This window comes from Blastomyces dermatitidis (assembly GCF_000003525.1).
Source record: "Blastomyces dermatitidis ER-3 genomic scaffold supercont1.3, whole genome shotgun sequence".
In the NCBI taxonomy this organism is placed as follows: domain Eukaryota; kingdom Fungi; phylum Ascomycota; class Eurotiomycetes; order Onygenales; family Ajellomycetaceae; genus Blastomyces; species Blastomyces dermatitidis.
Genome location: NW_025544776.1, coordinates 7,633,568 through 7,654,077, shown reverse-complemented (window position 1 = coordinate 7,654,077; position 20,510 = coordinate 7,633,568). Strand labels below are relative to the sequence as shown.

The following is a 20,510-nucleotide window of genomic DNA, read 5'->3' as shown; positions in this document are numbered from 1 at the left end:
ACACTTCTAGTAGTTAACAGTACATATCATGTCAAGCTGCAAATACTCAAATAATTGCCTGTGAGCACTTATTCTTACATTTCAAGCTCAGTCAGTCAGCAATCACCTGTTATGACTGAAAGAACTAGAAACTTATATACTTCAATCCCTGTGAACCCTACTGCAGACACTCAGAAGCAGTCACTTAAATCATGAATAATCTCTGTGAAAGAAGTCTCAGAGGACTTATCAATCACTTGTGAAATATCATTCTCTGCATCTGTGACAGAGGAACTCTTCAAACCCATGAATAAACCAATCTCAGTGAAGAACATTCTTGAGCATCTTCTGCAGAATCAAGCTATTTTTCTACAAGAAATACTTACTGCTCACAAACACTCTTGAACTGAGTCTCTAGACATGATCTCCAGAGACACTCACAAACTGAAAAGAAACTTCCTCAAGTCACAATCACTTAAGGCCATCTATTGAACCACAATCTATAAAAGCTTTTATAAGTTTGTATTTGAAATTGACTTACAAGCCTGGCTGTGTGACATGAAAGATGAAGAAGCTGTCACCTATGTAATGACAGATCTCTATTACACTGAAGCCAAGAACTGACTGAATTATCTAGAGAATGATCATAAGAGATCTCAATGATCTGTTCTCAAGACCTATCTAGAGAATAAGTTAGAAGACTTCATAAGTCAGACAGAGAACATCTGAGCTATGATCATCAATATTATAAAAAGAGGTGAGGAATCTGATGAAGACTACTTACAGTACTTCATGAAATTGTGATATGAATTGAGATCTGTGAAAACAGGGCCCTGAAACAAGACCTGAATGATGATATTCATAAAGAGACTGAATAAAGATATACAGAATAAGCTCATTGAGTAAGACTCTAAGCTCTTAACTCTGAAGAAACTGATGACTCTCATTCATCACTTACAGATCACTGTGAGAGTCACAGATCTGTGAAGAGCAGATCATCAACTGACCCTGCAAGAGTCAGGATAATAGAGGACAGATTTGTCAGAAAAAGATGACAAGACACAGAGAGATTTGTGTCTGACTGCTGAGCAGAGAGAAAGAGCTTCATAAGCTCTTATAAACAGAGTACACAACAGAGAGATCAAGAAAAAGAGACTCTACTTTATCTGTTCTAAATCAGAACATCTCTGTGCAAACTGTTCAGACAAACTAAAATAGAAATTTGAGAAGTCACAGACAGAGTCAGTAACAGCCTTCTTAAGAGTCTTGAAGCTGACACCTGAATCTGTTACTCTCTCAATGAAAATGCTTGCTCACAGAGAGAGACTGCACTGCAGTACTGCTGCTCTGTAAGCATAAAAAGCATTGATGAACTCAGAATCTCAGGTCACTGTGATGTTTCTAAAGCTCACAGAGTAAATGAGCTGAAAGATGAAGACTGAGAATCTGCTCTTGTAACAAGCAGAGCATGAGAACTCAGACCTGAGAACTGAGAGACTTGTGAGAGTCATCTTTGAATTACAAGATCTCTCTGAAATCTGGAGAAGATTTGCAGAAACTGTGATTATCACAGATATTACAGATAACATGTATTTGAGACTTGCATGACTTCAAAGACACAATTCACACATAGCTGTCTGTGAGTCAGGTTTATACTTCTAATCAGTGTTGACAGACTCACTTACAGAGATAGAAGCAGTTAATGCTGCAGAGTTGATTAGAGAAGACAAGCTCATCTATATAATGACTTTGTAAGTGTCTGAGAATCTCACAGTCATGAAAACTGAGCTTCAGATATCAGAGAAATACTGAGATCTCACAGAGATATTCAGCTCAGCTAAGACAGCTGAGCTTTCTTCTCACTGTGAGAAGAATCTGATAATAGATTTAATAGAAGAGCAGAAACCCTTCTGAGAATCAATCTATAAGCTCTCTCATCATGAGACAGAGATCTTGCAGATCTATGTAAAGAAGAATCTGAAGAATGACTTTATCTGATCTTCACAGGCCTCTGCAGGAGCCTCTGTGATATTCATAAAGAAGAAGAATGAAGATCTCAGATTATGTGTAAACTATCATGATCTGAACTTCAAGATAACAAAGAGCTGCTACTTTCTGTCTCTGATTGAGAATGTAATCAACTGTCTTACAGAAGCTGTCATATTCACACAACTGAATGTGATCAATGTATATACACAGCTGTAAATACAGTCTGAAAATGAATGAAAGACTGTCTTTAGAACTGCACTGAGATTGTTTGAATATCTAGTGATATCTTTTGATCTGACTAATATTTCTGTGATATTTCAGTCTTTTATCAATAAAACACTTCATGTATATCTGAATGTCTTTATGATAATATATCTGAATGATGTGGTGATGTACTTCATGAAGAAGAAAGAACACACTGAGCATGTATGAAGTGTGTTGAAGATCTTAGATGAGACAGAACTGTATATTAAGCTTACAAAGTACAACTTCAGTGTCTACTGAATTAATTTCCTAGAATATGTAATCACTGCAGATAATATTCAGATGAAATCTTCATAAATTGAGACTATTCTATCATGACTGAAGTTAACTAGTATTTATAAGATTCAGATCTTTCTGAGCTTTGTGAATTTCTATAGATAATTTATCTTTACATTCATGAGAATCTCTTTAACTCTTACAGACATACTGAAGAATGAAAATAAGAAGAAGTCATTCTGTGAACAGAGAATGAAAAGATTATTGAAAAGAGAGAACTGTGAGAACTTTCTTATCTCAGAAGCTCACAGAGTCTTTACAAGATTAAAACAGATATTCACAGACACAGTGATACTGTTTCATTTTGATCTCTTGCTCTTAATCAGATTGAAGACAGATATCTTCTTCTTTACAATTTCAGAAATAGTCTCACAACTACAGTTAAATGAGAACTGAGTTTCAGTGATCTTTTTCTCATAGAAGATGTAATTCACAGAGATCAACTATGATATTCATGATCAGAAGCTTCTCATGATAGTGAAATTCTTCTATCACTGATATCACTACTTCAAGAGCCTTATAACAGTGATTACTGTTAGAACTGATCATGACAGCTTGTAACAGTTTACTTCAATTAAGAAACTCTCACAATGACAGATTTGCTGAGCTCAGAGACTGAGTGAGTTCTGATTCAAGATAGAATATATTAAGAGAACTAAGAACTCAGCAGACAGACTCTCTTGCAGGCCAGACTATGTTAAGAAGACTAGAGCAACAGACATAGAGAGACTAGAGAAGGCAGAAAAGCTTTGCAGAATGCTCAGACTGAGTGTTATGAAGAGATTGACTGAAGAGTCTCTCAATCTCTTATAAGAGAAGAGAGAAGAGAGAGAGAAGAAGTCTGTACAACTACTCTCTATAACACTGAGAGTTAACACTCTGAGAATCTTCACAAGGATTCTTGAAGAGAGTATCTATAATCTGAAGAGTTTGCAGGCTTTGAGAAGCACTGTGCAAGACCTGATGTAAGAAGAAACAGAGTATAAGTCTTTATAAGATCTTCTATCCAGATTATCTGAACTGTAACTGAAGAATGAATATACTCAGCATATTTGAAAACTGCTTACAGCAGAGATCAACTCTGTAGAAATAAAGAATTAAAGAGACTTAAATAATCTCTTATAAAGAGAGAGCTGAATTTATGTACCTGTGAATGAGTTTCTATATATAGAACTTATCAAAAGGCATCATGACTCTTCTCTAGCAGGTCATTTTATAGATACTAGAACTCATGAGTTGCTCACAAGGAAATACTTCTGACTAAAGATATGAGAACTTATGAAGAAGATAGTGAATTCTTGTGCTATTTGTCAGAATTTGTGAATAGTGCAGTTCAGATCATATGAAGAACTTACTCCTCTACTCATTCCGCGGGAACCTTGGAAACAGCTAGGAATGAATGCTCTTGTGAGCCTCTCTGAAAGCAAGAACATATATGATGCCTGCTTTGACAGTGTGCTGATGATAGTGAATCACTTCATTAAGATGACACACTTTATACTCATCTGCAAGGACTTGAAGTCAAAGAATTTGACTCATATCTTCATCTGTGATGTAGTCTGATTGCATGAATTATCTGTGAACATTGTCTCAGACAGAGAATCAATCTTCATAGAAGAGTTCTGATCTGATCTGATGACTATACTGAAGATCTTATAAGATCTAAGCACAGCTTTTTATCAACAGACAGATGATCAGATAGAACATCTGATGAGTATATTGAAACAGTATCTGTAGTGCTTTGTCAATTACAATCAGAATGACTGAGTACATTGATTATCACTTACAGAGTTTATATATAACAACTCAAAGCATGTCAGCATAGGTAAAACTCTCTTTGAGATGCTCACTGAGACTTATCTGCAGATGATCTTGATAAACCTGTGAGAGTATACTATAGAGTGTGGTAATATCTGTGAACAGACTGAGAGAATTCAGGAGATCTGAAAGAAAGCCTGTGAATTCTTGAGAAAGGCTCAAGAGTATCAGAAGAGATACTATGACTTCAAGCATATTATAAAGAGTTTTAAGAAAGATGATAGAGTCTGACTAAGTTTAGAAAACATCATTATATAGAGATCTAGTAAGAAGCTGAATCTCTTGTGAACAGAGTCTTATAAGATTGTGAAGAAAGTTAGCTCATAATTCTATAGATTGAAACTGTCATCTGAGTTGCAGATATATAATATTTTTCATGTCTCTTTACTTCATGAATATAAGGAATTCTCAGGAGAGAACTCTGTGACTCATCACTCTGTTCATGAAGTACTAGAGAGTGAAAGAGAATATCAGATTAAAGAGATTGTTGACTCAGAGAAGTGAGATTGTAAGCTCTGATTCAAGGTTCAGTGACAAGAGTATTCTGACAAGATGAATGAGTTCACTTAAGAATTATTCAGACAGATAAGACATCTGCAGAAGCTGAGATATGACTTTCATACTATGAATTCTGATAAGTCAGAATAATGCAATCTTCACTAAGAATCTGATTGTGATAAAGATATTAACACTGTCATTTATAAACTCTAGTTTATAAGATAATGAGTTTCTACTGAGATGAACAGTCTGCAGTGTATACAAGAAAAGAAGAAAACATATTCTTATTAAAGCTAAAAAACAAGAAAATAAACAGGGCTGTGAATGCAATTTAGAGATTAATAAAGAAAAAATAAAGAAAATTCATACTCATATTATTAACATTCACAACATTCAATTCTTTCACAACTATCAATTTCTCTCTTCAAAGAAGCAGAGAGCATCATATCTATGATATAGATAATTATTACATTTGACATGAAGGCTATCAGAAATGCACAGACTTCAGAGAAGCTGAATATCAGAGTATGTACAGTTACAGCAGAGTCTTGAAGACTGATCATTTGTATATGTAATCAGATATCTCTTACAAAGCTGTGTTCACTCTCTCAGTTGTGCTGAAGTATTCAGCTCAGAAACAATGAGAATACAGAGAGAGAGCTCATCTGCTCAGATCAACTTCTATCATGAATTCATAATATTCACATTGTCTTGATTACCTGGATTTTGCAGATACTCAGAGACTCATCTCTCATTGACAATGAGATTGTGAAAATGCGCCACAGTGCGAGGACCATTGATAGAGAACCTAGACATATTCACATATGTCTGATCAGAGATTGTGTGAACAGGGAGAAGGTGGTCATAGGCCTGCAGAGCTGTAGAAGACACTGACAACATCAGAAGCTTTGCAAGAACTGTCAGCTAGAATCTGTAAGGAATTACTTATGAGAAGACTTACAGTAAAGAGAAGAACTGTGCTGCTTAGAGCCAGGGGCTGGCCTGGAGAAGAAATGAGATGAGCTGCTGATCTGAAGATTGAGTGTGATGACAGAGCTGAGAGAAATGAAGGCATGATTATGAACAGTGGCACTTCTGCTTCATCAGCCAGTAAAAAGTGATCAGAGAAGTTATGAGAACACTCATGAGAAGCTTGACAGTGACCAGACATTATTTATGAAGATATTGAAATTGAAAAAATTTTTATTCTTGAGAAGTTCTTGAATTAATATACAGACATTGTCAGAAACACTCTCTCTCTGTTATCTGAGTAAAAACACTTCACAGATGAATAAGAATACTCACAGTTTATGAAGATGAGAGCTGTTATAGAAAAAGAAAAAAGAAGATAAGATTTTATGAACAGATCTGAGATATTTATACTACTCTAGAGAGGTTTGCTTACACTGTGAGTGATTCTGCAGAACAGTCAGATCACTCTAATAAATAAGAGTGATTATGAATTGCAGGCCTGAATCTTTCTATATAACTACAAAGAGTGATTGCAGACTGTGAACATCTTGATTCTACAATTCTACAGAGTTAGTGAAAGAATAGAAAATTCCTCACAATTCTACAGTGTCAAGAGCAATGATTTGTGAGAATGAATGAAAGATTAACTTGCAAATATTTCTCTTTGATGAGAATGATCTCACAGAGAGTGATTCATCTGTGAGATGAATCTGTGTGATGATCATATAAGAATCTTATAAAAATGATTAAGAGTCAACTGAAACTCTTCTGTATGAAAGATATAAGATGAATCTGTATGATAGTCAGAGAAGAATCTGTAGATCATAAAGAATCTCATGAAATAAGAAACTGAGTGACAGACTCTTTTCTCTTCACAGTAACAAGAGATTTTTCCTCACTGAGATTTTTTATAGATGTGAAGAATTTTTAGTGAGTATCACTGCAGTGCTGAGCTGACTATGAAGTCACTCAGTGAAAGGCTTCACAGACAAAGCCTTAGAGAGAGAGGAATATGTAAGAAATCCTGCTTCTTGCAGATTCTTTATCTCTATTTCTATCTCTCATATAATCAATAGAGCTAGCAGCTCTTGGCTACACACAACTATATAGACTGGAGTTTGTGAATACTATTCATAACTCAGCTTGAATGCTATTATACATTTGATCTCTATATTTATCTTTCTACCATGAACACTTCTAGTAGTTAACAGTACATATCATGTCAAGCTGCAAACACCTGAATAATCGCCTGCGAGCACTTATTCTTACACATTCAGACTAGATAGATGAATTTCCTGATCTCTGATAATTTCAGAAGCTCTCTTGAGTACTATTATAATTACATTCAGTACAGTCTTCACAGACTGAATTCAATGTATTATTGTTAGCAGTCATTATAACTGTTGTAGCTGTTGTAGCTGTATTGATCACAGAATCTATATTCTACAGATTCTTTTTATCTTTTAAAGAATCAAGCTGTGAACAGATTTTCTTCATGAGAAGATTAATATTCAATATCACAGCTGTGAATTTGAAATCCTGTATCTTCTCTATCTTCTTCTGAACATAATTTCTTCAATTGTTGAGTAGAACTGAGTAGAAGGTATTAAATATTCATACATCTGAGAGAGAAGTATTCAACATCTTTAATTTTGTGATGATGAACTGATACTTATCAAAGAATGTATGTAGATTGATGACCTGTGTGTTATCAAGAGACATGAATTTCAGAACTGTCTCACAGTGTAACTGTGTTTTAAGAACAGAGTATTTCTGTTCAATCGCATTTCATAGAATATAAGTGATCTGATTTTCATCATACTTGAAGAAATATGGTCTGACACCTGCACTCAAGAAGTTTGAGATGAATGTGTAGAGTCATTAGTTTTCAGCATCTCAGAATGATACTTATTCATCATCTCTTTGTAGAGAGTTCTGAGTCTGTTGTTTCTCTATCATATATCAGCACTGTGCATTAACCAGTTTCAATTTCATGAAGATACTTTATGTGATGTAATTGAATGTATCAGTCAGACTGTTTAATCTCACAGTATTCTTGATATCTTTCTTGAATTGAGAGATTACCTTGTCAACATGACTATCTGATTCATAAAGATTGAATTTCAACCTTTTACTGAGATTAGAATTTCATATGACTGTTGATGTAATGACAGAATAATTATTAATATTCTGTGATTAATCTGTAGAGAATCTCTGTTGACAGAGTTTTTTCAGTTGTAGTTTGAGTTCTAAGACTCTTTGCTTTCTCTTGTTCATCTCAAGTATTATCTTGAGATGCTTTATCTGTTAATCTGATATTATCTCATCTGAACAGTAGATATCTGAGTGTTCATTATTCTCATCAAGAGAATCAGTATTAAGCTATTAAGTAAATTGAGAAGCCAGCCTGACCCTGTCAGAAGCTGTATTCAAACCAGCTTCAAATTGAGAGAGTGTTGCAGAGTGTTCATCAATGAAGCTTTCAAAGGCTTCAGAAGAATGTTCACTGACAGAGTATAAGTGTAAAGAATTATCATCATTAACTGCAACTGACTCAGTGAAAAGAATGTGAGATTATGAATGTGTATGAGAGTGAAATTGTGTTGAATCCGTCATCTTTGTATTCATTTATTGAATCCTTGTCAATATTGTTCTCTTTTGATTGCTTTTTTACAAATGTGATGCGTTTTCTGCAAGCCTCTTTTTTTTTTTTTTTTTTTAAGCGAGAAGTAGTATTGTGGTTCGGAAGAACGTACGACTGTCGGATAATAACGCGGCCGCTTCCGAACTACTAGCGTACGAATGTAAAGGGGGCCATAGCGGCCACTAATTAATTTAGTGTACAAGATTCAATATATAAGAAGCCGGCGTTATTATTATTATTATTATTCTTCCATTATACTCATATGCAAGCGGAGCTTATGATGAGTCCTTGCGTGATGTTAAATACAGGTCAAGTGTTGGTTATACAGGAGGAAATACAGGTGTTGAGACCACGCCAAGATAACAAGAATATAGGAAAATACAAAGGAGTGACAATTAGATACATGTGATAATAACTTCCCAGCCCAGGAACATAGAGCGATTCATTGAAGTGATTTGTACACCTCTGTATTTATTAGGAACCTGAGGTGCTTGAGTTCTGGATTTAATGTATCCCCTGCGGGTTTCAAACCCACGCGCCTTGGTTTCCCAAGCCAAGGCACTACCAGGTGGCCGCATTAACCATTCGGCCACCGGGGCAAGAAGCCGGCGTACGCCTGTAATTGTACACTGGCTTAAGCAACCTTTGAATCATATCTGATAGCATGTCTAAAAACCAGTAAGAAGTGCAGGCTTCTTCAGAGTATGATAATTCTGTCTACAAAGCAATTCATAGTTATCATGTCAGTGTGATTCTAGAACATCTCAAAAGATAGTATATGAAGAGTAATGAGTGAAAGAGCATTCAATTAATACTGTTTTACTTGTTGAGAGAAAACTTCACATTCAGGCAAATGCCACATATGAGATGTGAATGAATGAGATATGAGAAAGAGAATGAGAGTGATGAACCAGATTCAAAGAAGTCTGCTTCTTACTCAAAAGAAGAATAAAAGAGAAGATGATCATCACCAGAGTTGTACAATGATAACAGAAATTATATAATAATACAGTAATATAATGATAAACATTATACAATCAATAAGAAATCATCAAAATAAATATCTTCTCTAGTTGATACAAATAACATCCTTCTCTGCTATCTGAACCAGAAGATATACAGAACCTCTCAGAGAGTCTACTTAAAGCAGTAAGAAAAGCAGCTGAAATCACTGAACTGAAATTGAAGCTCTGAACATGTACAAGAATTCTAAATGAGATTAAGGCCTTGTATACACAGTGACAGACTGAGATAAAAGTCAAACAACAATTGACATTCACTCTGAATTAAGCATTTACTATGAAGAGCTTCACTGATGCAATCATCATTATCAATAAGAATAGAGAAAATCAGATCTTAGGTCTGCAGTGAGAAATCAAATGTTTATATAGATAGATAACTACATCAAACCTGAAGATCTTATTATAATTATTCATAATCTCTTCAGAAGTGTATACATCATCAGAGACTGCTGTGCAGAATGAGAATCTAAGTATGAAATATATTAAGTCAGAAGATCTGCTGAAGTTATCAAGCTTTAATAGTGATTAAAAAAATAATGCTGTAATCAGCTGACTAAGTCAGATATAATCATATTATCAGATTGAATATGAACTCACAGACAGACAGTTAACAGAATTTCAACAAGTCTTAAGATCTGTCACATTTCTATGTGAAAAAGCAAAGTTATTATAAATGACTGATAAAAAGATAAATCTTGCAGACTTGAAGTGATATTCATTCTTATAAATATGAAATGAGTTTTTCAAATGAATCTTGCACAACTTTGAGAAAGTGAATATATGAGACAAGTGTTACAAATGCTTCACTGAGTGTAGATAAGTGAGTGATCTTATATTATACTTCACACACTTCAGTTTACACTATCTTGCATTGAATGAAGAGCTTTCAATATCTTTCTATTTACAGATCTTCATTCATGATCTTACACTCAAGTTAAGAGTGAAATGAAAATGCTTAATCTCACAGTCAGACATAGTGAAGAAAGCATATAATATTCTCATTATATGAGAATAAGTAAGTCAATTATGATAGAAAATACTGTAATTAAGTATGTCTCAGCAGAGAACAGATAATCAGACTTCTATAACATAAGTCACACATCTGAATGTGATGAATCTAGATCTGAATGCTATCACTAAAGCACTGAATCTTCTGAAAAAGGAATTTTCTGAGTGAAAATCTTGATATTATGAGTATTAAGCTTGCTTTAACTGTGAATGTCAAAATCATGATACAAAAGATTGCACTCAGTGTGTGCAGTCAAGAGAAGCAAGAGAGTTAAAAAACTAGCAGAATCAGTGAGCTTGAAGACACTTACTGATATTCTATGAAGAGTCTTCAAAGTGAAAGAGATGCCTGTGTTAGATGACTCTCTGAATTCTGTGAATGTTAAGAGAAAGCAGACTTCTGACTGAGATGCAGATGAGAATGAAGTAAATACTCATCTCAATACCTTGAGACCTGAAATGTTAATGTATAAGAGACACTTGAATAAGAATTGAGAGATAACTGCAAAAGTGTTAGTAGATATAGAAGCTTCTACATGATATATTAATAATTATATAATCTGAAGATTGAAAGAGATTCACTGAGTGAAGAATTTCTGATGTATAAGATTATCTGATAACTGATATTTGATATCATCTGCAAAAGTAAGAGTTTTCTTGCACTTTAGAGAATAATCTTGCTATATTTGAGTGTGAGAGCTGCAGAATGTGAAATACAATCTTATTCTCAGACTCAATTGATTTCAAAGATTCAATTCACAGATTCAATGATGTACATGTCATATACAGTGAACTGATAAGAAGAAAACAGTTCATACAATTCTATTAACTGATATGAGAAGAACATTTCACACCTCTGATATAGAAGAATTAAATCTGCTTACACATTAACAAGTAAAGAGAATGATTTGTAAGACCTTATCTGAAAGCATTCTGTATGTCATACAGAATCTGAAAGTGAAGGAAACCAAGATAAAGAATATATAGAAGAACAAGTGTATAAAGAAGCTTCTGAAGAAGCATGAGAAGGTCTTCTGAACAGATCTTTCATCAGAATTGCTGCTGGAACAAGGATTCATACATGAGATTAATACAGAGAATGTAAAACCAGTCAATCAGAATGTGTACTCTCTGTCACAAATGCATCTCAAAGAACAGAAGTATCAGATCACTGATCTTCTAGAATGTAATCTCATACAATTCTCATCAAGTGTGTGAGGCTTTCTAGTTCTATTCATGAAAAAGGCAGAGAAGAAGTGATGAATATGTATAAATTATCAAGCACTTAACAAGCTTACAATCAAGAATGAATATTCACTGTCATGAATTCAACAACAGTTGAATACAGTCAGAAACACCTGATATCTATTAAAGATTGATCTTCTCTCAGAATACTGGCAGATCTGTGTAGACAAACTGTCAGTTCTGCATAGACTGACCGTGTGACCGTGTCTGAGACCAGGACCAGAATTTTTGATAGTCTCATTGTCAATTCAACAGATCCCATTACACAGTTCTAACATTAGATAGTTATTATTATTATTATTATTATTCTTCCATTATACTCATATGCAAGCGGAGCTTATGATGAGTCCTTGCGTGATGTTAAATACAGGTCAAGTGTTGATTATACAGGAGGAAATACAGGTGTTGAGACCACATCAAGATAACAAGAACATAGGAAATACAAAGGAGTGACAATTAGATACATGCGATAATAACTTCCCAGCCCAGGAACATAGAGTGATTTATTGAAGCGATTTGTACACCTCTGTATTTATTAGAAACCTGAGGTGCTTGAGTTCCGGATTTAATATATCCCCTGCGGGTTTCGAACCCACATGCCTTGGTTTCCCACGCCAAGGCGCTACCAGGTGGCCGCATTAACCATTCGGCCACCGGGGCAACATTAGATAGTAGTCCCATACTGTCTCAGTGAGACTTACTGTCTACTCTTGTCACATTTTTCAAATGAGACCATGATTTCCACTTCTCAATTTAAATTATTTTTATTGCTTTAAATGACTTTAAATCTCATTTGAGCATTATCAAAAAGTGTTACTTTTTAAAAAATTAAAAATAGTCTAAAAAAAACCTTAAAATGTCTAAAAATAGTAACTTTATATCAAGAATGAAACTAAATGAGATCAAATGAGATCACTTTCTCATTTTTTTCAAGTCATGGTTTCATTTTGAGATCTGATATATAGTCACTTTGCATGTTTATTTAATGATTAGTCCCAGTGGGATTCACGCCAAGAAATGTATGAGACCAGATCAAATGAGATTAAATGTGAAATTCATAGTCTCAGCGGCCAGTCTAGTCCTGCAAACTGTGTTTAATACACAATGAGAGAAGTTTGAAGTTCTGATAATATCATTCAGTCTGACAAATGCATCTGTCATCTTTCAAATAATGATGAATACAATTCTTCATAAACAGAATGAAATCTCATGTCTCATATATCTCAATGACATTCTAGTCTTTTCAAACTCATATAATGAATATCTAAAGTATCTTGATAAAGTGCTTACAACTCTGACAGAGTATAAGCTCTATATCAAATCAATCAAGTGTGTGTTTGAAATAGAAGAGTTGAAGTTTATAGAACATATAGTAAGTGATAACTGTATACATCTTATTCTGAAGAAATTGAATGTTATACTGAATTGATCACAGCTGAGAAACATACATTATATACAACAGTTTCTTGAGTTGATCTCATATTACTGCAGATTTATCAAGGATTTCACACAAATATCTATATCACTCTCAGATCTCTTAAGAGAAATAGATATAAATCTGTGAAAGAAGAAGTTTCATTCAATTATCTGAAATGCTGTGTGTGAAGAGGCTTTTCTCACACTGAGAGAACATGTAATAATATTCTCAGTGCTTATTTAATCAGATTATGATAAATCTTTCTACATCAAGACAGATGCATCTGAATGAGCTATTGAAGACACTCTTCTACAGATGAGTAAGAACAGCAAGCTGTATCTGATAATATACAATGATAGAAAACTATCAGATGCTGAGCTCAATTATTCAGTGTATAAAAAGAAATTACTAGTAATCAAGCACACACTGACATTGTGAGATAGATATATTGACAATGAGTATACAACAACAGTGATCACAGATCATGAAAGTCTCATCTATCTATAATCAATAATAAAACCTTTCAAATGCTTAGCATGTTGAATCTCAGAGTTTCAAGTGTACAATCTTCATATCAAATACTGAAAGAGATCAGATGCAGTGATATCTGATGCAATCAGTCACAGACCTGATTTCATGAGTGAGAGTTCTGTGAATCAGGCACAAGAAACATTCATGTTAAATGTGCTGAGAGAATGCAAGAAATCAGAATGAGTGAACATCATGATCTCTCACTTGAAGAATGATAAGATGTCAGATAACAAGTGTCTCATAAGAGTAGTAGAAGAGATGCTTTCAAACTTCAAGCTGAGGAAATTGAGAAACTAAAATGACATTGTGCTTTACTGCAATCTAGAATACACAGAAGCTCCCTATCTAGAATCTTCATTTAGACATGACTTAGTGACTCACATGCACAAGGAATTCAGTCACTTAGAAAGCTCTGAACTCATGAGTGTACTTGAATTAAGAGTATACTGATCAAGCATGACTGAGAACATTCAGATATACACTTACAAGTGCCTGAAATATCAGATCATAAAAGAATCTAAGAAAGGATTAGAATGTGAGAAAGTGCAACATCAGATGAAGTGTATGATACAACTATTCAAATGATGAAAGATGAATCTCATAGATATATTACTGCAAATGCTAAATGAAAATTGATGAATAATTACTGCTATTGATTACACTACTGACTGATCAGTTGTAAAAGCAGTTTCAGAGATGATAGAGAAGATGATAGTGAAGTTTCTACATAATGATATCTATGTCAACTATGAAATGCTGCATGAGATTCTAACTGATAACAGTGTGAATCTTGTAGAAGAAGTGATGAGGCATTTCATCAGCCAGTTACAGACAAGACATCATAGAACAACATCATATCATCCGCAGATGAATAAAAAGATGAAACACTTGAATGAAATCTTGAGCAACATGCTGATGAAATATCTAGTGAGCAAGTCTACAAGACTATGAAATGAATATCTCGGGCAGGTGCTACTGATCATGCAGATTTGACAGCATGCAGTCTTCAAGTGTTTATCATTCTACCTGTTGTATGAATTGCATCCACACATCCCGGAGAATGCTTCGGAAAAGGTGAGAGAGAAAACAGCAGTTATGAATGCAGCAGTAGCAGTTGTGAATGCAACAGTTGTGAATACAGAACCAAGATTGAAAGAGATCAGCCATGCACATGTAAAAGCTAATGAGTTACTAACTTACTTCTAAACTGAGCAATTCAATTGAAAAGAATACAAGACTCACTTGTTAAGAAATCAAGTCTCAAGATGAGAATGTGAGTTCTCATACATAATGAGAGTTCTGAGAAGTTTCAATTTAGATGATTTGAGTCATATAAAATACTCAAATCACATTCTCTGAAAATGTACACATTGAAAGAATCAGAGAGATGAGTCTTATATAACTTAATTAATAATTTATAACTTATAAAAGCAAAGATGTAAGATCTGAGCAGATTATGATCATCTACAGCACTATCATCAGTGTTGAAAAAGAAGAGACTTATAATTGAAAAGTCTCACAAAGTAAGAGAAATCATAGACATTTATGAATCAGATAATCTCACTTATTCCAATCTTTTCACAATTACAAGAAAAGAATGAAAAGAAATGAAGAAATCAGATGAATATCACACTTCAATAAGTGATAAGACTGTAGCTGATTGTATAATAACACACTGCAGACAGCAGATGTAATATGATAAAGAGTAATCTCAAAGCAGCAGACTTATATATGAATCAGATTGCAGAAGAAAAAGGAATTCAGAGTTGAATTTAACTGTTTATATCAGTTCAATCACAGAGATCACAGAGAATGAACTATATAAAATATTCATAAATGTGTGAGACTAAGCTATCTTGATCTCTGAGAACACTCAGAGATTGAGTGAGATTAGTTTCAATGAGCTGTTCACTGTAGTGATCTAAGTAGATGAAGAGAGACAGTATAATATGTGAGACAGAATCACAAAAGATGAAAGCTGCTGAACCTAGTCACTGATCACTGTATTATATAGAGATTATATAAGAGTAGTGACTAGCAGATAAAGAAAAAGCATAAGAAAAGAAAAGAGATAATGAATTAATCATCAACTGTAAGAATCAGCTGCAAAAGACAAATGGTATTATACACATCTCATTCATTTTCATATGCTATACATTTAATCTATTTTCAATGCCACATCATCTGAAAAATGTCAAAAATAAAGGAAATCTCAAAACTCAAGATCTGCAAGGAATTTGAGAGCTGCAAGCTGCTCTTGCAACAATACTATACATGTCTCTGATTCCTCTATCACTCTGTGTACAACATTAATGTCATTTATCACAAGATTCACTGAAATGCTAATATAGAAATGTGTATGTGTATATATAGAGAAATTGAAGAAGAGCATGTGTGGCGGGCTGCGCCCGATCAATCATATAGACTATTCCGTTACACTCCACAGATTCTACGTACGCTCCGATCCTCGGCCATTCTCGATCGCCGATCCTCGGCCGCCACCCCGATCAATCATATAGACTATTCCGTTACACTCCACAGATTCCACATACGCTCAGATCCTCGGCCATTCTCGATTGCAGATCCTCGGCCATTCTCGATTGCCGATCCTCGGCCGCTACGAACGTGTATATGTTCTTCCGCCCCGAAGCTCCACCGCGTACGCCACCACATACACATATAAATATCCACCTCAATCGCTGATTCTCACACTTTCTCTTTCTTTCCTTCTCCAGCGTTTTTATCTTTGTTATATAAGATCTATCAATATTATACCGATCTATTTGGCGTAGGCCCCTTACACTATAAAAACGCTCATTGTCTCCTTATTAGGAAACAATTATCCAGCATCGTCTCCTCATTAGAAATGATTATCCATTGAGAGATATCCAAACGCGTAACAACATATAAGAAAGAGAAACAGTCACACAGTTAAGCAGACACTGAGTCCCCAGATAGTCCCCAGATAGAAGCTTGCTCGCCAGTCACCCTGGCCCTGCAACAAGATCTTACAAAGAGAGTAAGATCTTACAAGAGAACATCAGCGAAAGAAAGAGAAACACAGCTAAGCAGACACTGAGTCCCCAGATAGAAGCTTGCTCGCCAGTCGCCCTGGCCCCGCAACAAGATCTTACAAAGAGAATAAGATCTTACAAGAGAACATCAGTGAAAGACCCGAGAGTCCTGACACCCAGACGTATGAGAATACAATTACACTTCTTCAGATTCCACAGATATCACACATCCGACAATCGATACAACCATGTCTAATGATAATATGGAACCCTCAAACTCGAACTCGAACTCGAACATGAGCATAGATGCAGTGCCACAGTGGCTCTGAGCAATGTTGAAATTACAACAGCAACAGATAGCTGATATGCATGCAACTCAACAACGCCAATATGAAGAGATTCAATGATTATCACAAGGAACCCATGCAATTTCAACATCTACAGAATCGAATACAAAAGCGCCGAAAGAACGCTTAGATGCCCCTGCATATTTCAATGCTTCCAATCTCACTCTCTACTCATCATGGAGGATGGAAATGCTCGCGAAACTGAGTGTAGATGGAGATTCCATCAGTTCATTAATCAATCAAGGTTGATATATCAATGAAAGATTGAAGAATCGCGCGAAACAGAAGTTCCATCCATGGATGGAAGCATGTGAACCAGTGTTGCGAACGCCTGACAACATCATGAAACATCTTGATATTCTGTTCCAAGACACTGGCATGCAACAGAAAGCATTAGATTGGTTACAGAGTTCTTGACAGAGGAACACTCCTCTTACAACATTCATCCCTGACTTCAACACCAAGATCCTAGAAGCAGGTGATCAATCTTGGAAGGATAGAATGAAGATTAGCATGCTCAAGAAGACATTGACTTTTGAACTCTTACAGGCCCTTGTAAGTGCAGATGAAGACCCAACTTATGAAGGCTTCTGCACACAGCTCCGGACAATGAATGACCATCTTACCAAGCTCAAGAATATACAGAACAGTGGCAGAAGACATTACACCCCAGCGACTTATACACCTGCACCAATGAATAACCCAGTCACTTATACACCTGCACTGACAGATAACCCAGCCACTCATACACCCACACCGAAGAACAACCATGATGCAGATATCATGAACTGGATAGATTCAAATGCCTATGCACAAGCAAGAGTTTCTGCCATTTGAACAGGCTTCCGAGTCCCAGGGATCACTCCCGAAGAAGTCGCTGATCGACATCAATGTGAAGTATGCATCAATTGTAACTGATTGGGACACATAGCTTCCAACTGCCGATCGACCTATGTGCCTCCACACTCAAGAGAAAGATCAGCGCCTGTCCGCGCCAGCCATGTTACATTAGAGGAAGATTCAGAAGATAACTACAAGAATGCCCTGATGAAACAGGGAAAAGATTAGCTCCTGTTCAAATTTGCAAACAGGAGCTTGAAGAGATTGAATGATAATGATTTTAAGAGAAGCCACTATGCAATGATAAAATCTCCAGTCATAAGACATCATAACCTCCAGCGTATCCCCTTATCAAAAACTACACACCGAACCGCCGCGCCGCCACCAATCTGATCCCTTCTCAACTGACCTGGACTCCGAGTTCCGCGTTATCCGAAACAGCGGCCCTTGACTGATGGGAACTGCTTCTGGAAAGGGGGGGCTAATGTGGCGGGCTGCGCCTGATCAATCATATAGACTATTCTGTTACACTCCACAGATTCTACATACGCTCCGATCCTCGGCCATTCTCGATCGCCGATCCTCGGCCGCCACCCCGATCAATCATATAGACTATTCCATTACACTCCACAGATTCCATGTACACTCAGATCCTCGGCCATTCTTGATTGCAGATCCTCGGCCATTCTCGATTGCCGATCCTCGGCCGCTACGAACATGTATATGTTCTTCCGCCCCGAAGCTCCACCGCGTACGCCACCACATACACATATAAATATCCACCTCGATCGCTGATTCTCGCACTTTCTCTTTCTTTCCTTCTCCAGCGTTTTTATCTTTGTTATATAAGACCTATCAATATTATACCGATCTATTCGGCGTAGGCCCCTTACAGCATGAGACTTACAGAATCAGAAGTCAAGAAAGAAGAAGTGAAGATAAAACAAATGAAAGAAGGAGATGCAGAATCAGATGAATAATAGAAGTCACTCAGAGCTGAACACTTACAATTCAGTGTGTACACAGCCTTCTCTGCAGAGAAGAGAGAGGAAGTGATGAGACAAGCTTGAAAGTGAGAGGAAATAGTCTTAGCAGTGTTATCATCTTCAATTAGAATGATCTCTGACACTGAAGCAACTAAGAATCATTGTTAGCATATAAAAATCACAAACTCAGAGATGAGAACAGTTACTGAATGAACATCTGCTAGTCTTAGAGTTGTACATGCAATTACAACACACACAAGACTTCTCAGAAAGAGAGAGAGAGACACAGAGAAATGCAGGAAGCAGAACACAGTATACAAACAGCTCATTTTCACAATGACATCTTAGACAAGGTGTATGAGCCTCACATCTGCAGGTGTAAAAGAGAATGATATCTGCATTTCTGTTCTCAAAAACACAGATATTCTTCATCTGCATCATGAAGTTGAACAACAAACATCAGAGAATAGGCTTATACAGATTAATCATGCAGAAGATATTCATTAGAGCAGATATATCTGTAATATTAAATTTAATAATTGTGAAAAGTTTCTTGATATCTGTGAATGTCATGACTTCATGCATAATAAAACTCATAACAATTTCTCCTAAGAATAGAAAAATCAGTGTCAGAAAGAAAAGATAAAAAGAAAAAGACTTACAATCTCAACACTGTTAAGAGAGAGAGTGATTCTCTGAAATGAATGAATAATTATCTTATCATGAATATTTAAAATGAATATAATAATCAGTGTCTGTGACTGAGCTTCAGATAGTTATGTTATATACAGTCTTCATACAATAAATTATTCTGAGAGTTGATAAGAAGAGTGAGAGTGTACATGCTGAGAGATGTGATTCATTAAGTCTACACAATATCTCCTTGAAACAGGGAGAGCTGATAATGAAAGCAGAGACAGCAAAACCAGGGATTGCAGAAACAGAGATAGTGAGAGCGGGAGAACCAGACACAGAGACAGGTGTAGAAGATTGAGAGGCAGCGGCAGAAGAGGCAGGGAAGAATGCGGGAGACTCAGCCACACATGGCACAGATAATTTCTTCATTATTATGTCCTTCAGATTCTCAATCAATGATTCAACATTGAGTTCACTATCATTGATGAATGTGAATCTGTCAATATATGAAGATTCTACATAAATAAAAACAATATATCAGCATCTGCATCCACATAAAATCATGTCAGAAAACATGATCAGAAACTCACTGAGAAGAGAAACAGTCAAGAGTGTACAAGGAGGTGAAGAGAGTATATAAGAAGGTGGAGAAGATATGTCATTCATGATAATACATCATTCTGACAATTATTAGAAGATAAACAAGTCCTGATCATGTTTCACAACATGTTACACTTACTGCTAATGAACTGCTCAGTATGAGCACTATGATAATGCTTGTTATGAGAATGAGAGATCATTGTCAGAAATGTGTATAATATGATAGATAAACAGATAGAAAGAGTTGAACAGAAGAAGAGATAGAAATCTGAGATAATAATGATGTTTGATAATGATGATAATGAAGATGATGATTGAAGAATGAGAAAAGTTAGTGAATGAGTGATATAATATAGTGGAAGTTTCTTTGTGAGAGTGTACACAGAATACTAGCTGAATCAGAGATAAGTTATATAATTGTGAA

At 35.6% G+C, this 20,510-nt stretch overlaps 2 protein-coding genes and 1 pseudogene across 3 annotated transcripts; 1 reads left to right on the top strand and 2 right to left on the bottom strand.

Annotated features, from left to right (window-relative positions):
- Positions 1 to 12,286: 12,286 nt before the first annotated feature.
- On the bottom strand, positions 12,287 to 12,375 carry BDCG_16801 (annotated as a pseudogene). The gene has a single exon. The product of its transcript is annotated as a tRNA-OTHER (tRNA).
- Positions 12,376 to 16,016: 3,641 nt separating this feature from the next.
- Positions 16,017 to 17,861, top strand: BDCG_16800 (uncharacterized protein; the record flags this gene model as incomplete). The annotated part of the gene is made up of 4 exons (XM_045425998.1): positions 16,017 to 16,020; positions 16,110 to 16,322; positions 16,603 to 16,682; positions 17,445 to 17,861. The coding sequence occupies 4 exons, from the start codon at positions 16,017 to 16,019 to the stop codon at positions 17,859 to 17,861; spliced, it is 714 nt and encodes a 237-aa protein (XP_045280664.1).
- A 623-nt stretch (positions 17,862 to 18,484) lies between these two features.
- BDCG_16799 (uncharacterized protein) lies at positions 18,485 to 20,286 on the bottom strand (the record flags this gene model as incomplete). Its single annotated transcript, XM_045425997.1, has 4 exons — positions 18,485 to 18,573; positions 18,873 to 19,001; positions 19,741 to 20,001; positions 20,226 to 20,286. The coding sequence occupies 4 exons, from the start codon at positions 20,284 to 20,286 to the stop codon at positions 18,485 to 18,487; spliced, it is 540 nt and encodes a 179-aa protein (XP_045280663.1).
- Between the last annotated feature and the right edge of the window lie 224 nt (positions 20,287 to 20,510).